Source organism: Mus musculus, chromosome 7 (genome assembly GCF_000001635.26).
Source record: "Mus musculus strain C57BL/6J chromosome 7, GRCm38.p6 C57BL/6J".
NCBI lineage: Eukaryota > Metazoa > Chordata > Mammalia > Rodentia > Muridae > Mus > Mus musculus.
This window is the reverse complement of record NC_000073.6, coordinates 44,708,401-44,724,102: the sequence shown is the minus strand read 5'-3', so window position 1 is coordinate 44,724,102 and position 15,702 is coordinate 44,708,401. Positions and strand designations below refer to the sequence as shown.

The window sequence follows — 15,702 nt, the reverse complement described above, 5'->3', positions numbered from 1 at the left end:
TCCTGCCCCAGGGATGAGGCTCAGGGATGAACACAAATATCCTACTCCACTTACTGGGTGACATGAAGTCTGCTAGACTTTGTCCTGAGGTCTCATCTCAGAGCATGCTGCCCCTGCCCTCCCAACTCCCCACAGTTCCCAGCAGTAAAAGTTCCCCCTCACTGTGGCTCTTCCCTAAGGAGTGGAGGGTAAAAGAATCTCACAGCATACATGGAAGACAGTATTCACTGGGGTGGGGGGGTCACCTCGGCCAAGGGAGCCCAAACTCACTTGTATTGGTTCTAAAGCTGACCTGGTGTACAGGGTCTGGAGTATTCACAGACTCGCTGTACATAACTTGAGATTACTTTGAAATGCAGGTCCTCCTTTCCTTCGCCTTCCAAGTGCAAGAATTACATGCTTGCGCCAGACACCCTATTTACACAGAGAAGGCACTGGGCCCAGAGTTTCCTGCATGCTATGGTGCACTCTACCATCCAGCCCCAGAGTGAGTTTCCTGCATGCTATGGTGCACTCTACCATCCAGCCCCAGAGTGAGTTTCCTGCATGCTATGGTGCACTCTACTATCCAGCCCCAGAGTGAGTTTCCTGCATGCTATGGTGCACTCTACCATCCAGCCCCAGAGTTTCCTGCATGCTATGGTGCACTCTACCATCCAGCCTTTTTGTGGGTTCTGGGAGTGGAACTCAGATCCTCAAGCTTGCAAGGCAAGGACTCCACTGACTGAGCCATTTCCCTAGCCTGACCTTGAACCGACCTTTCTTAGCCAACTCCCATGCGCTGCGATTCCAGGTGGACACCAGCTCTCTCAGCTTATTCCAGGCTGGGGATAGAACCTAGAGTTTTGTGCATGGGAGGCGATCTTTCTATCAATAATACATTTTATTGGGATAAATGTAAGGGTGTTTGGGGTTTCCCTCTTTTCTTTTCTTTTCTTTTTTCTTTTTTCTTTTCTTTTCTCTTCTCTTCTCTTCTCTTCTTTTCTTTTGTTTTTTTTCTTTTCTTTTCTTTCTTCTTCCCTTCTGCAATTTTCCCACTGAACTCTGCCATTACCCTTACTTCATGGGAATTTCCCAGGGACATGAACAATGGATAATTAAATTGTGCTGAAATTATAACGTGATGAGGACTTCTAGGGAACACAGTCTGGGAAGGGGAGACAGACAGTTATTAAAGAATTACACCATGGCAATTATCACAGCTTTGGTGCAGACATCCCAGGGGGATTCCTGTGGGAACCCAGGGAGGCAGCTGACAACTTCCCTGGGCTGGGTGAGAGTGAGAGAAGGCTGGCAGCCAGAGAATCTAAGGGGCTTTTACAGCCTGGCTAGGCAAGGTATGCATGCCTGCAATCTCAGCACACAGCAGGCTCAGGCAGGGGGATGGCTGAGAGTTGGAGGCCAGTGTCAATTACATAGTGATTTTGAAGTCAGCCTAGGCTTTATAGTGAGCTCCAGGCTAGTGTGTGTTACAAAGTGAGTTCCAGACCAGCCTAGCCTAAAGTACTGGACTCTACAAAACCAGGCATTAGAGATCCAATGCAGAAGTTAAGGGCACTGTACCGCTGGTGAAGAGGACTCCAAGTTCAAATCCTAGTACCCACACTGGTCGGCTCACAACTCTAAACCTTCAACACCACAGGGTCTGTCACAGTCTTCTGACCTTTGAAGACACCTGCTCCCTGGTTGGGATCAGAAGTCTAGCCCTGTTCTCTCTTTGGCTCAGCCATTGGCTGATCAGCTTTTATTGACAAGTCAGAGAATAAGTGGGGAGCAGTGTTTACACAACTTGCAGGCAGGAGAGTCTTAGGATAAGCATTACAAGGCCATGTACAAGGAAATCGGTGTTTGAATAATACAAGGATAACCTTGACACAGGGCACGATAACAATATGACTACAATACTGCACATATGGCCTGGTTCCAAGAGGCCAAGAAGGGAGAAAAATTTTTTTTTACAAAGCTGCAAAGCAAGGTCCGCAGTGATCTATTATGAATCTTAAACACAGACCCATCTCCCCTGATTTCGAATAATGTCGTTCTTCTCCCTTGGTTGACTGAAGTATTGTATTTGGCAGTACAAGGACTGCCAGTTTTCAATACTGCCGCCACCTCTCCTACGCTAATCTGTACAACTTCCTCCTTGACCATTTCCTGTTGTGCCATCCTTCTCTCTTTTTTTTTTCTTCTCTGTTCTAAGGGCTTCTATAGTAAACCATTCAAATCTCAGAGTCATGAGAACGGTGGGTTTTTGTTGTTTTATACCCATGCATAATGAGTACATAGGCCAAGGAGAACAGTCCAGCCCGCCCTGGGTGACACTAGACTGAACAGAACAGGCTGTCCGAGCAGTGTCTGGCCGTGCATTGCTCCATTTTGTAAAGTAGTTGGTTTGGCTTGAGTTACTCCATTTTCAGCACAACTGGCACAACACGTGCTTGTATCTAGAAGCAAATAGCTTCTATCTGTCAGCACAGGAGCCACCGGTTGTTTATCTAAGACAGTTAAGAAATCAATCCACACCGGGCTGTGTTGGCATGAGCCTTTAATTCCAGCATTCAGGAGGCAGAGGCAGGTGGATCTATAAGTTCGAGGCCAGCCTGGTCTACAGAGAGAGTTCCAGGACAGCCAGGGCTACACAGAAAAACCCCGTCTCCAAAAACAAACAGCCACTCAAAACAAACCAAAACCAAAACCAAACCACATCTGTAGCTAAGTTGGTAGAGTGCTTGTCTGGCTCACAGAAAGCCGTGGGTTCGATACCAGCACTGCATAAACTGGGTGTGGGGTGCATGCTTGTCGTCCCAGCACTTGGGAAGTGGAGGAAGGAAGGAAGATCAGGCGTTCAAGGTTATCCTCTACTACATATTGAGTTTGAAGAGAGACTGGGCTACAGAAGACCCTTCTCAGCAAAGAAACTCATGAAAGTTATGAACCCCAAGCCTAAGATGCTGCCAAGCTCCTGGAGTAACTCAAGACAGTCAGAGTGGCAGCCAGTCAGGAGATGACAAGGCGGGGGACATTGGTTCCCATGTTTCTGCAGTCTATCTGTTGTCAAGGAGACCCAGTGACGCCCCCCCCCCCCCAGCTTGAAACTCCCACCTACCGCCACCGTCCTGCGGGACGCATGCGCAGGCTGCAGTCCGGACTTAGGTAGAAGCCCACGGTCCAGTCTACACGTTCAACTGGGACTCTGCAATGACAAGCTGGGCTGAAGCTTTAGCAAATTGGAAATTGGTGTTGGCACACACATGTTTTTCCAGCCTTTAAGAAAACTGCACGGGATGACGAACTCCACGGTCACAGACACTCGCGCAAGAGCGGAGACCTTTGGGAAAAAGTTTCCAGCGCCAAAAAGCCCTGAACTATGTCAACTCCTTCCCTCAACCTTTTCTTGTTTGCTTGTTTTGTTTTGTTTTTTGTTTTTTTGTTTTTGTTTTTTTGTTTTTTTGAGACAGGGTTTCTCTGTGTAGCCCTGGCTGTCCTGGAACTCACTCTGTAGACCAGGCTGGCCTTGAACTTTTAAAAAAAGATTATTTATTTATTTATTTATTTATTATATGTAAATACACTGTAGCTGTCTTCAGACACACCAGAAGAGGGCATCAGATCTCATTACAGATGGTTGTGAGCCACCATGTGGTTGCTGGGATTTGAACTCAGGACCTCCGGGAGGGCAGTCAGTGCTCTTACCCGCTGAGCCATCTCACCGGCCCCTCCCTCAGTTTCTTTTGCTTGCTTTCTCTTCTCTCCCTGCATGCTTGCCTCTCTCCCATCTCCTTATCTCCTTCTGTCTGTCCTTTTGTTTCTTTTGATTCCTTTTAAATGGTTTCATTTTATGCTTGTTGCTACTGTGCTCTTTTCTCCACTTATACAGTTCAAGATCTCATCCAGGGAACAATGCTCCCCATGGCCAGCAAATCCTCACACCACAGTGCTCCCTATGGCCAGCAAATCCTCACACCTCAGTTTATGCGCTCAAGATGTCTGTCGTACGAATGCCCAGAGGCCTACGTTACACGAGGTTCTAGATACTGGCAAGTTGACAGCACTAACCATCACATCCTGTCTTTAAAAAAAAAAAAGCCAAAGACAGCCCTCTCCACCCCTAAAAAGGTAAGAAGAACCGAGTATACACTCAGAGGTGGGATGCTTGCCTCCACACAAGGCAGTATGTTTAATGACCAGAACTACACACAGAGAGAGCACTTATTAAAACCACAGGGTCAGGTGTCCACAGGGAATGTACAGACATTAAAGAATTCACACAGATTTTATTAAATTTATTTTCCTTTTACAAACACCAAAGTCTCTGGCCTACTTCAGCAGGAGTTTCCGGTTTTGCCTGTAGGTACAAGCCCTGGTCAGAAGGAAGAAGAAGAAGAAGGTTAAAGTGGGTCAAGTGGGCATGCCTGCTGTTATGGCAGTTGAGAGGGTTGAGACAGGAGGATTGTCCTGAGTTCCAGACTAACCTTGGTTACAGAGTGAGACCATATCTCAAAAAAATCCAAACACTTGGGTTGTGAGGTGGCTCACAAGGTAAAGAAAGCTGCCAGTAAACCTGCCAATCAGGATCTGTACCTCAGGACACACATAGTGACGGTGAGACCAGACTAGTGCATCGTCCTCTGACCGCCACAGGCCTGTGACTCTAGTGCATCGTCCTCTGACCGCCACAGGCCTGTCTTGGTATGCATGTGCTACACTACACACACACACACACACACACACACACACGCACACACACACACAAGAGAGAGAGATGGATGGATGGGTGGGTGTGTGGGTGGATAGATAGATAGATGATAGATGGCAGCTAGCTAGATGATACATGGATATATTGATGAAGGATAGCTAGCTACCTAGAGAGATGACAGATGGATGAATGTATAAGTAGATGGATAGATAGGTGATAGATGAGATGGATTGAGATTGAGAGATGGGGGAAGACAGAGGTCAGAACTGACCCCGCACATCAGAGGCTCAGCCAGAGATACCATTGTTTCTGGTCAGGACTGGGAGACTATGGAATCAAGGGAACCAGGATCAGGGATGGATGGACAGAAGGAGAAATAACCCAAGGACAGAGGCCAAGTACCATGATGGAACAGCACCCCCTCCCAGAGCTACGCCCCTCACTTTCCCACTTCCCAGCTTCGCCCAAGTGGCCCTTTTGGAAATAAGTCTTTGCCAGTGTAATTAAGACAAGATGACATCACTGTGGGTTTAGATCTAGCCTGTATCCAAACACTGGGGTCATTATATGAGAAAGGCAAGGCCTCTGTGAGTCTCAGACAGAAAACAAAACACCTACCTAATGAACGGACACCTAGATGTCCCTTGCTGGGACTCACACTAACGGCAAAATGAGGCTGTGGATATGACATGGTGGGACAAGTGCTTCTTAGCACACTGAAACTTGGAGCCACCCCTACCTCTAAATGACGTAGGCATGGTAGTGCACACATGTAAGCCCGCCCTAGGGAGCTGGAGGCAGGGACATCAGGAGTTTCAGGTCATTCTCAGCTACACCATGAGACTGAGTTTGAAACTAGCCTTGGCTGCATGAGACCCTGGCCCCTAAAATCAAAGTGGGAAAAAAAAGGCAAATTATAAGAGGAGAGCTTGGCATCTCTGCCTTCAGCTCTCGCCCATCTCCCTTGCTTACCGGCTCGCCTGTGCACATCCGGGCAGACCCGGCCTCTCTCTCCCACTTACAAACTGAAGCCAAAACTAAGAGCAACTGGGATACCTTATTGCCAGCTGTTTACGGCATCCTGTCCCAGATGAGCCTAAAGGTCATTGTCCTAAGCCCTTAGTCTCCTTGGGTAACAGAAGTATGGCAGGGTTGGGTGAGCTGGAGAGATAGCTCAGTGGTTAAGAGCATTAGGGGCACAGATTTGAGTCCTTCTACCTATATGATGGCTCAGAACCATTTGTACCTCCAGTCCCAGGGGAGCCAGTGCCCTCTTCTGGCAGGCACACTGTGCACAAACTTACATGTAGGCAAAAAACCCCTCATTCACATAAAAACAAAAAATAAAAATAAATGGATCAGCCCGGGATGAGCTCCCACTGGCCAGCGCTGACCTCATGGGAACGGGCTTGCTCTCTCAAGCATTTCACACCAACCTGCAGAAGCAGGTCTGAGCTTAATGGCTCAGTCAACCACATCTTGACTGGACCTGCTCACGGCCCCTACCCATATGCCAGGTCCTCCCTTGTTTAATGTGAATCTCTAGTCACCAAGCTGCAGCTGCAATACTTGAATTTCATCTCCCCAACATGGCCACTGTGATGAAAATGTCTTCCTTCCTGTCTACCAAGGACTTCTGTTTGCTTCCCTTGGGGAAAAGTGGACGACCCAGTCATTTGGAAGCTGCCTGCCAGGGTCTCCAGTTACGGGAAGTTAGAGGCAAAGCTCAGCTGGAAGATACAAACTAAGGAATGTCCAGGGTTGCCAGCTGCTAAAGGCAGCTGAGAGACCAGTGTGGGATCAGCAATCCACCCTCAGGGCATCTTTTCCAACTCATGATATAGGACGTCTGGCCTACCAATCTTTACATTTATTTATTTTTATGTGTGTTTGTGTGTGGAGTGGCATGCATGTGGATGTCTGCAGAAGTATGGGAGCCAGTTTTCTCCTTCTGCCATGTGGGGCCTTGGGTGACAACTCAGGTTATCAGGCAGATGACTTTATCCACTGAACCCTCTGGACAGCCCTAGATAATAACTTCAAGAGATGAGAACTGAATATAGGCTTCAGACATGCTCCATCCCTCGGCCATATGCTGGCAGAGGCAGCTGCTCTACCGCTGAGACACACCCTCAGGCTCTCACTGGGGGAACGCTAAACAAGGGCTCTCCCTGAGCCATGCCCCCATTCCTCCCAAGAATAAATTTCTGTGGCTCTAAACAACCCCATAGGTAGATGTGTCCCTCCTGTGTGCCCTGGCTATGTTCCATGAGCTATTAGGTTTCATCATTAATGCTAGGCTTGTCATTCCAGTACTAAGAAGTCTGAGGCCAAAGATAAGGTGTTCCAGATTAGCCTGAGGTACATGAGAAAAAAAATCTTAAAAAAAATTACATCTGGACATGGTGGCATTTGCTCTTATTCTCAGCACTGGAGAGGCAGAGGCAGGTGAATCTGTGATATGGAGGCTCATGAGGTCTACACATGGAGCCAGACTAGCCAAGTTTACATAGTGTTCTATCTCGAAAAGGTTTCACAAATGACTATATCAATGGCAGTGTTGGTGAAGAATATATAGACAATCCTGCTAGGCAAACCTTGGTATGATTTGCACATCCATTCTTTTAGTTTCAGACAGGGTCTCACTGTATAGCCCTGGCTGTCCTGGAACAATGTAGACCAGGCTAGCCTTGAACTCTCAGAGATCCAACTGCCTCTGCCTCTTGAGTGCTAGGATTAAAGGCACGTGCAACTTTTCTTCTTTCTTTCTTTCTTTCTTTCTTTCTTTCTTTCTTTCTTTCTTTCTTCTTCTTCTTCTTCTTCTTCTTCTTCTTCTTCTTCTTCTTCTTCTTCATTCTCCTCCTGTTTTTAATGGAAGAAGGGGCCCACAAAAATAGGGGGACAAGCTGGGGGCCTTTGTAGCTTTGTGATTTAGGGGAGAGAGAGAAAGAGAAAGAGAGAAGAGAAGAGAAGAGAAGAGAAGAGAAGAGAAGAGAAGAGAAGAGAAGAGAAGAGAAGAGAAGAGAAGAGAAGGAGAGAGAGGGGCAGCCATGCAGGAACCCGTGCAGTGGTTCAGAGTGCTCACTGGTCTTACAGAGAAGCAAGCTTGGTTCCTAGGGCCCACATGGCGGCTCACAATTACTTCAACTCCAACTCACAGGAATCCTTCTATTCCTCTGGCCTCCACTGGGCTCTGCACTCATATGCACACACTTCCCACAAAGACACACACACACATACAGAATTAAAAATAATGTCTTGCTGGCAGTGGTGATGCATGCCTTTGATCCCAGCATTTCAGAGGTAGAGGCAGGTGGATCTGTATAAAGCCAGCCTGTTCCACAGATTGAGTTAGAGTATAGCCAGGGCTACACAGTGAAATCCTGCCTCAAAACAACAACAACAACAACAACAACAACAAGAGTCTTAAAAGAGAGATAAGAGAGCAGGAGAGACACAGAGCAATGAAGCAGGATGGGAACTGACAGGCATAGTGATGGGGGACATCAAAGACCCCTTTATGCATCCATTTTTCCTTTTTTTCCTTTCTCACTCTTCCAGCCCCCTTTCTGTCTTTCCTTTTTGAGATTGAGTCTCATGTAGTTCAGGCTAGCCTCAAACTCACTATTTAGCCAATGACGACCTTGAACTTGCGACCCTCTTCCTCCACTTCCTAAATGCTGTGGTGGCATATGTGTGACACCACACTCCATTCATCTAAACCTGGGGACTGAACCACGGCTTTGGACATACTAGGCAAATACTCCACCAATTAAGCCCCGCCCCCCACTTTCTGAGATAGCATCTTTCCGTGTAGCTCAGACTGGCCTTGAACTTCTACCCATCCTCCTGCTTCAAGCCTCCCAAGTGCTGGGACTGTGGTCATGGACCACCACATCTGGCTGGTATCCATGTCTGAGGGACTCGGGGACAAAGGGGTTTCTGAGTAACTCACGCAATCAGGATGACCAAGAAGGTTAGGATGGCCAATCCTACAGTCACCAAGTCTCCCACCAATACCATGTTCCTTGGTTTGTTGTCGTCCTGGAACTTCAGAGTCATGCGGAACTGCCCATCCTCTGGACAGGGAAAGGTGAAACTCAGCTTTAACCATTGCCCTCAGCAGCCTCCTCCACCTCAGCTGTTCAGAGGCTACCCACCCAGCACCATGGATCAGGCCCCCAAGTCCCATTCACCTAAGGCAAACACTGCAGCCCAGCCTGTCCCAGCCACAGCCCAGACCAAGGGCTGAGTGAACCACACTTCTTGTTGGTGTGAGAAGGAGGCAAGAAGTTGGACCCAAACCCAAGAAAAGAGTTGGGTGTGGTGGCTCAAGACTGTCATCTGAACACTTGGGATACTGAGGCAGGAGGACCACTCTGAGTTGAGGGCAGTCTGGGCTACTGACTGAGACCCTATTTCTTAAAAAGGAGGAAGGGGGAAAAAGAAAATGAGGGGAAGAGCAGTGGAAAAGGGAGAGAAGGAAGTGATAAAGAGGGAGGGAGGAAAGACACCAACCCAGAACACAAAACACACACAACATCTCCTGGCAATGTGCTCCACAACTGGAGACCACCGCCTCCCCACCCCACCCCCTCACGAGCTTCCTGGCATCTGTCCTGCATCTTCCCCTCTCTCCTCAGCCCTGCAACGCTTTCTGCGACCAAGACTTGGCTTGACCTCCAAACTGTAACTGTGCCCTACCCACCCTCTGCACACACTGAAAGAATAAACATTTTGGTTAAAATAAAAATAAGTTGGGCCGGGTGGCACACACAGTCATCAGGCAGATCTGTGTGAGTGTGAGGCCAGCCTGGTCTACAGAGGGAAATCTTGTCTCAACAAATCAAAAAATAAAACTAAACAAATAAGCCAAAAACAAAACAAAACAAAAGTGAGCAGGTAAGCCCTTGTGTTGTGTCCTAGTTGGAATAAATCATCAGCTGTGGAAAGATTCAGGTGACAATTAGGGCATTGATGGACAGGTGTGAAATTGTCTGCTGTGGCCTGGTAGGTGGGTAATGCTGGCTGCACAACTGTGAGGGCCTGAGTTTGAATCTCAGAACCTACATTAAAAAGCTGGGGATAATTATACACATTTTCTAACCCCAGGACTGTGGGAAGCTGAGACAGAAGGATTGCTGAGGCTTCTTGGGTACCAGTCAGGCTCCAGATCCAGCAAGAGACCCTCTTTCAAGGGAGCATGTTGGGGAGACACAGAGGGGATGCCTGGTGCATCTTCCTCTCCGCAGCCACATGTTCACACAGGCCACACGCACACACAGGGAACTTCTCTGTTATCAAGAGACCATTGTGGTAAGAGGAGACAATGTCCTTAGAGCTACGCGTACTGTGTGGGAGAAGCAGATAGCCGTGGTTCTTTCTTAAAGACCGTGGTGTCTGAGTGAGAATGGTCCCCACAGGCTCATAAAATACTTGGTCACCACAGAGTGGCACTGTTTGAAAGGAATAGGAGGTGTGACATCCTTCCAGGAGTGTGTCACTGGAGGTGGGCTTTGAGGATTCAAAAAGTCCGTTCAAAGCTCAGAGTCTCTCTCCCTTCCTGCTGCTGGCAGATCTGGATGTAGAGCACAACTGTAACGCCAGTAAAAATAAATTGTTAAAAATAGAATAAATTATACTGCAAAGACTAAAATGAGTGAAACACAGGTGGAAAAACATTGCAGCTCAATGTAACATGAGCCCTGAGATCTGAAGAGAGGGAGGGGAGCCATGATAGAGTAGGAACAGCAGAGCGGTTGCCGGGAGGGTGGGTCTGCACCATCCACTCTGCTATCAGGATATGGGTGGGCATAGAACGTTTGAGTGACTGAGTTGGTCTTTCCATGCTTTTCACACACGAGAATATCCAAACATAAACCTTGTTTTCTGAGAGAGCATCTTTTAAATGTGTGTATGTGTCTGTCTGTCTGTCTGTGTCTCTGTCTGCCTGTGTGTGTCTGTATGTGTGTGTGTCTGTATGTGTAAGTGTTTTTGTTTGTGCCAGAGGTTAGGTGTCTTCTTTAATCCCTCTCCACCCTGATTTTGGTGCAGGGTGTCTCACTGAATTCTTACAAATTCATCCAGGCTGGCCACTGAGCTTCAGGAATCTACTTCTCTCCCTTACTACCCAATCCCCGAGTGATAACTCTGTAGCTCAGGCTAGCCTTGAACTACAGATCCTCCTGCCTCAGCTTCCCAAGTGCTTGTGGGGAACGTTGAAACAGGACTCTACAGAAACAAAGACTGTGGGGAGCCTTGAAACCATGCTGCAGGAGCATGGCTCTCTCTCCTATGTACCCCTGGCTTTTCCAAACCCGCAGCTTACCAAAGCAGTACTTTTTCTTGACGCACTTGGGCATGGTTTTCTTGCAATATAAACAGTCCAGGACCTCCGCTTTGAACGAGTCTGGGCAGGGTGAGAGGGAGACGTGGAGAAAAGCAAACCCCAAGAACTGGCAAGAACAGGGCGGGGGGAACAAGGGGAAAAGGAGGTGGGGTCCCTGGACCTCTGAGGGTTGCAGGAGCTGCTACCCAGCACAGCCGGTGGAACAAATGCCGTTCATGTGAGAAATGGTTTTTGAAAGACTAAATGGAATTTCCATAGGCCAGGTGACTGAATGTTCTGATCACAGAATATTTAGGGTAGTGTGTGCTAAGGGTTAAACTCAGAGTCTTGAGTATTAGACAGGTGCTCTACCACTGAGCCACGCCCCCACCCCTCACTGGGGGATTCTAGGCAGGGGCTCTACCACTGAGCCACGCCCCACCCCTCACTGGGGGATTCTAGGTGGGGGCTCTATCACTGAGACACATGTCATCCCTCCACTGGGGGTTCTAGGTAGAGGCTTTACCATTGGTCTACATTGCAAGTCCACTTTTTTTTAAATCCTGAGACAGGATTTTGCTCACTCAAGTTGTCCTTAAACTTGTGATTCTCTTGCCTCAGCCTCCGTCAGTAGCTTCTATGGTAGACCTGGGCCCCCATGCCTCTTCCTCTTTGTAGACACTTAACCAAATATTCTTTGTTGCTGTCATTTAACATTGTATGTATTTCTGGTGTGTGTTCATTCACACAGATGTACGTGAATGGAGGCCAGAGAACAATGTGGAAGTCTGTCTTCCAATCATGTGGGACAGAACTCAGGTTGTCAAGTTTTTTTTGTTGTTGTTGCTTTGTTTTGTTTTGTTTTGTTTGTTTTGTTTTTAAAGCAAACAGCTTTACCCTCTGAGCCACCTCATTGGTCTCGACATTTACTAATTTTTAGATCTGCTACTTTTGGTCCTGGAGCCTCCTCTGACAAAGGTGGGCACGGTGCAGGATGCAGCCTCACCTGACTCCTCCTCTTCCTGTGCAGCCGGGAAGATATTTCCCAGGATCCCTTTGCAGTGAGTTACACCCTCGTGCCCTCTACTGAATCAAAGGAAGATGAAAACTGTGTTGGGTATCATTCCAGGCCACCAAACTCTCTGTGTGGTTCCCGAGTCTCAGAGGCCAGGATAAATGCCACAGACCCAGTGGTACCCGCAGTTACAGAGTTCCGGAGGCCCCGGCTCAAAGGCTGTAATCATTTTCATGAGTCCTCAAAAAGCAAATCTTTAGGAGCCAGAGAGATGGTACAGCTGGTGAAGGTGTTTGCCAACAAGACTGGTGACCTGCGTTTAATCCCCGGGACCCACAGGGAAGACGGAGAGAGCCAAGTTATTCTCTGACCTCCACATGTGTGCTGTACACACACACACACACACTCTAATAACATAAAATGTAAAACAAACAAACAAAATGACAAGCAGGGGGTGATGGTGCACACCTGTAATCCCAGCACTCTGGAGACAGAAACAAGAGGATCGTTGTGAATTCGAGGCCAGCCTGGTCTACCGAGTGAGTTCAGGACAGCCAAAGCTACTGAAACCCTGTCTCAAACAAACAAACAAACAAACAAACAAACCAACCAACCCAACACAAATCCTGAGGTTGTCTTGGTGACTCATGAAATACCAGCACTGTTGAGGGTGAGGTAAGAGGACTGCCATGAGTTCCGGGTCAGCATGGGTTACAGAGAGAGAGAGAGAGAGAGAGAGAGAGAGAGAGAGAGAGAGAGAGAGAGAGAGAGAGAGAGAGACCTTGTGTCAAAAAAGAAGAAGCAAAGGCAATTGGGGTGGGAGGAGTGAGGCAGAGATAGCTCAGTGGATAAGATGGCTGCCTTGTAAGCATGAAGACTCAAGTTCACTCCTTAGAACGGAAGAGTTCGAGGTGGCAGTGTGTGTAGTCAAAGCTCTGAGAACGAGGCAGAGGGATCCCAGGGGCTCACTGGGCAGCCAGCCTAGTCAGTGACCTTCATGACACCACGAGACCCTAGCTCAGAAACCAGGGTGGGGCTGAAGAAATGCCTCAATAACTCAAAACCTTTACTAATTCTCAGATCCCAGCCCCACTTGTAGTTCACAGTCATCTGCTCATGCAACACACATACATGTACACACATATATGTGCACATACACACATGCATGCACACACACGCACACATATACACACACTTGTGCATGCACAGATACACATATATGCAATACACATAGGAAGGCACATACACACATTCGTGCACAAACAAATACACACATGCTCGTGCATGCACATGAACACACATACATGCATGTGTACACGCATGACCCCATGCATGCACACATGTGCTTACACATTCATGCATACAAGCATGTGAGCACACACATGCACATGCATGCACTCACAACAAACCACCCTCCCTTGATGACCAGGGGTTCATGGTTTTGTGGTAAAGTGAGTAGGGCATTGAGGTTTGATTTGGGAGGAATGGGGAATAGGTGTGGGTGCGGGGTGGGTAGGAAAATTAGAACTCACGACAAGTTTTGTGGTCACAGGCTGAAAGAGAAGAGAGCTGATATGAGTGACGTGCAGACATGGCAGCTTGAGAATTGAATTGGGAAGGGATCAAGGGAGAGAAGGGGGAAATCTGGCAAGATGGTGATGCTGGGGGTCCCAGGAGTGCTATTAGGAGGGAAAGAACTGGGTGGGGGAGAAGGGGCGGCACCTTTCATTTCATAGTCTCTTAATGCTCCCTTTAGTTCCTTGATGGCATGTTCCCTGAAGCTCACCAGCTCTTCCAGCAGAGGAACGTCTGAGGAAGGAAGAGATGCTCTTCAGTGCAGGTCCTCATCAAACCTCCAGCCACTTACAGAATTGTCGGACTGGGCTACAGAGGTGGCTCAGTGCTTAAGAGCACTGGCTGCTCTTGTAAAGAACGTAGATTCAGTTTCCAGCTCCTACACGGTGGCTCACAAACACCTGGAACTCCAGTTCCAGGGGAATCTGATGCCCTCTTCTGACACCCACAGGTACTGCATGCACAAATGGCATATAATACATGCAGAAACAAACAAACAAACAAAAAAAACAAACCCCAAAACCCCAAAACACTTATACACATAAAATTTTAAGAATTTTTAAGTGCTCCAGATTTTAGAGGTTTTCATTTCGGTTCTTTGCAAAAATGACCTGACTGTCCAGAAAGAGTCTGAATTCTGGAAGGCTCCCAAGTGTTTGAGACTCAAAATGTGTGTGCAGACTTGTTTGTGCTTGAATAACGGCTGGTTCCCGTGAATCCTGGCACCTAGAGCTTTGAGGCTGGCTTTGAACTCTAACTAATTAGAGGGATTCAAAGTCATGGTCCTCTTGCCTCAGCTTCCTGAGTTACTAGGATGACAGGCCACGGGTTTACTCACTGGTGGAAGGTTATTACAAATGTTAGATTATTATATTTTTTTAAAAGACAGCTGTAGAGAGACAGAAAGAAAGGCTTGGTCCAACCTTAGATGGGACCGTGCTTATTCACCGCAAAGAAGTAGATGGCCAGAATGCCTCCAGAGGAAGAAGTCACCCCTTATCCCATTGAAATGATTGCTGTAGTCTGCAAAGAAAGCTGGGAAATGTAGTCTTTCAGCAAGACAATGCCAAAAACACCCCGTTTATAAAAATCACAGTGTTTGAGAAACACAAGAAGACAGAAGTGTGTGGCTGGCCACACCTAGTGATGGGCATTATAGAGATGGGAGTGTCCCGCATACATCGTCAACTCTGTGTGACTTTGGACAGGTCACCTGACTTCTTTGAACCTCAGCTTTTCTCCCTCTCAACCCTTTCTCAAAATTCTGCCTAGCTGTCACAGCAAAGGACACATGCCCGCCCAGAGGAGAAGCTCGGATGCAGAAAGGAAGGCCAGGGGGTGGCTCAAGGGTCTCCCACCTGTCTTAGAGTTAGCCTTTATATACTGGGCTTGGTTCTTGAAGGATGTCGCCACTTTTTCCAGTTGATCCACGACTGCAGACCAGAAGGGAGGCCCTGTCAGGTCAGAAGGCCCACAGCTCCCCGGGCCTCTTCCCTACGCACCCAAGTACACACCCACTTTCCCCACGAAAGCGTTCATTGCATAGTCCCTGAAGAAAGGCCCCTCCATGCTCAACAGCAGGGCCTGCGCGCGCGCCTGCAGCCCTTCCAGATGGAAGCGCTTGGTGACGATGGCATCACGCAACTGCCTGAGCTCCAGTAGCACTGACTGGTCGCACTGCAGGCAGCCCCATGCCCCGGGGCCGCCCAGGCCACACAAAAGCACCAGGGCCAAGGCCAAAGGCATGGTGGGGACTTTGTGACCTCACAGGGGCGACCTCAGAACACTCCGAGTGTAGCTCTGGAATCCAGGTAGTTAACATATTTATTGAACACCTGTTGGGTGCTGTTCTAACCCCCATCCCCCACCCCCACCCCCTCCACCCCCACCCTGCCCTCCTCCAACCCCTAAAGCCTGGCTGAGAAAGACTGAAGTGTCCTGCCTTACTGTAGGCTAAATTTACTAATTCAACAGACTTTCTTGCTTTCCTTCTTCCTCACGTTTCTTTCTTTTTTCCTCTTTCTCTCTTACAACATCTTACTAATTTTCGAAGCCAGGTACGTCTTTAATCCCAGCACTCTGGAGGCA

At 48.1% G+C, this 15,702-nt stretch overlaps 1 protein-coding gene across 8 annotated transcripts; it reads right to left on the bottom strand.

Moving 5' to 3' along the window:
- Window positions 1–4,254: 4,254 nt before the first annotated feature.
- On the bottom strand, window positions 4,255–15,405 carry Izumo2 (IZUMO family member 2). 8 transcript variants are annotated; one of them, NM_001368390.1, is made up of 7 exons: window positions 15,129–15,373; window positions 14,973–15,047; window positions 13,762–13,848; window positions 13,572–13,592; window positions 11,025–11,105; window positions 8,652–8,775; window positions 4,255–4,360 (listed from the first exon to the last, which is right to left on the bottom strand). In NM_001368390.1, the coding sequence occupies exons 1-7, from the start codon at window positions 15,358–15,360 to the stop codon at window positions 4,318–4,320; spliced, it is 663 nt and encodes a 220-aa protein (NP_001355319.1). In that variant the 5' UTR covers window positions 15,361–15,373; the 3' UTR covers window positions 4,255–4,317. The 8 variants fall into 8 exon arrangements, with proteins under 8 accessions (NP_001355319.1, NP_083593.1, XP_017167850.1 ...); NM_029317.2 differs by lacking the exon at window positions 11,025–11,105; XM_006541239.2 differs by lacking the exon at window positions 13,572–13,592 and having other exon boundaries at window positions 4,271–4,360; window positions 15,129–15,405.
- Between the last annotated feature and the right edge of the window lie 297 nt (window positions 15,406–15,702).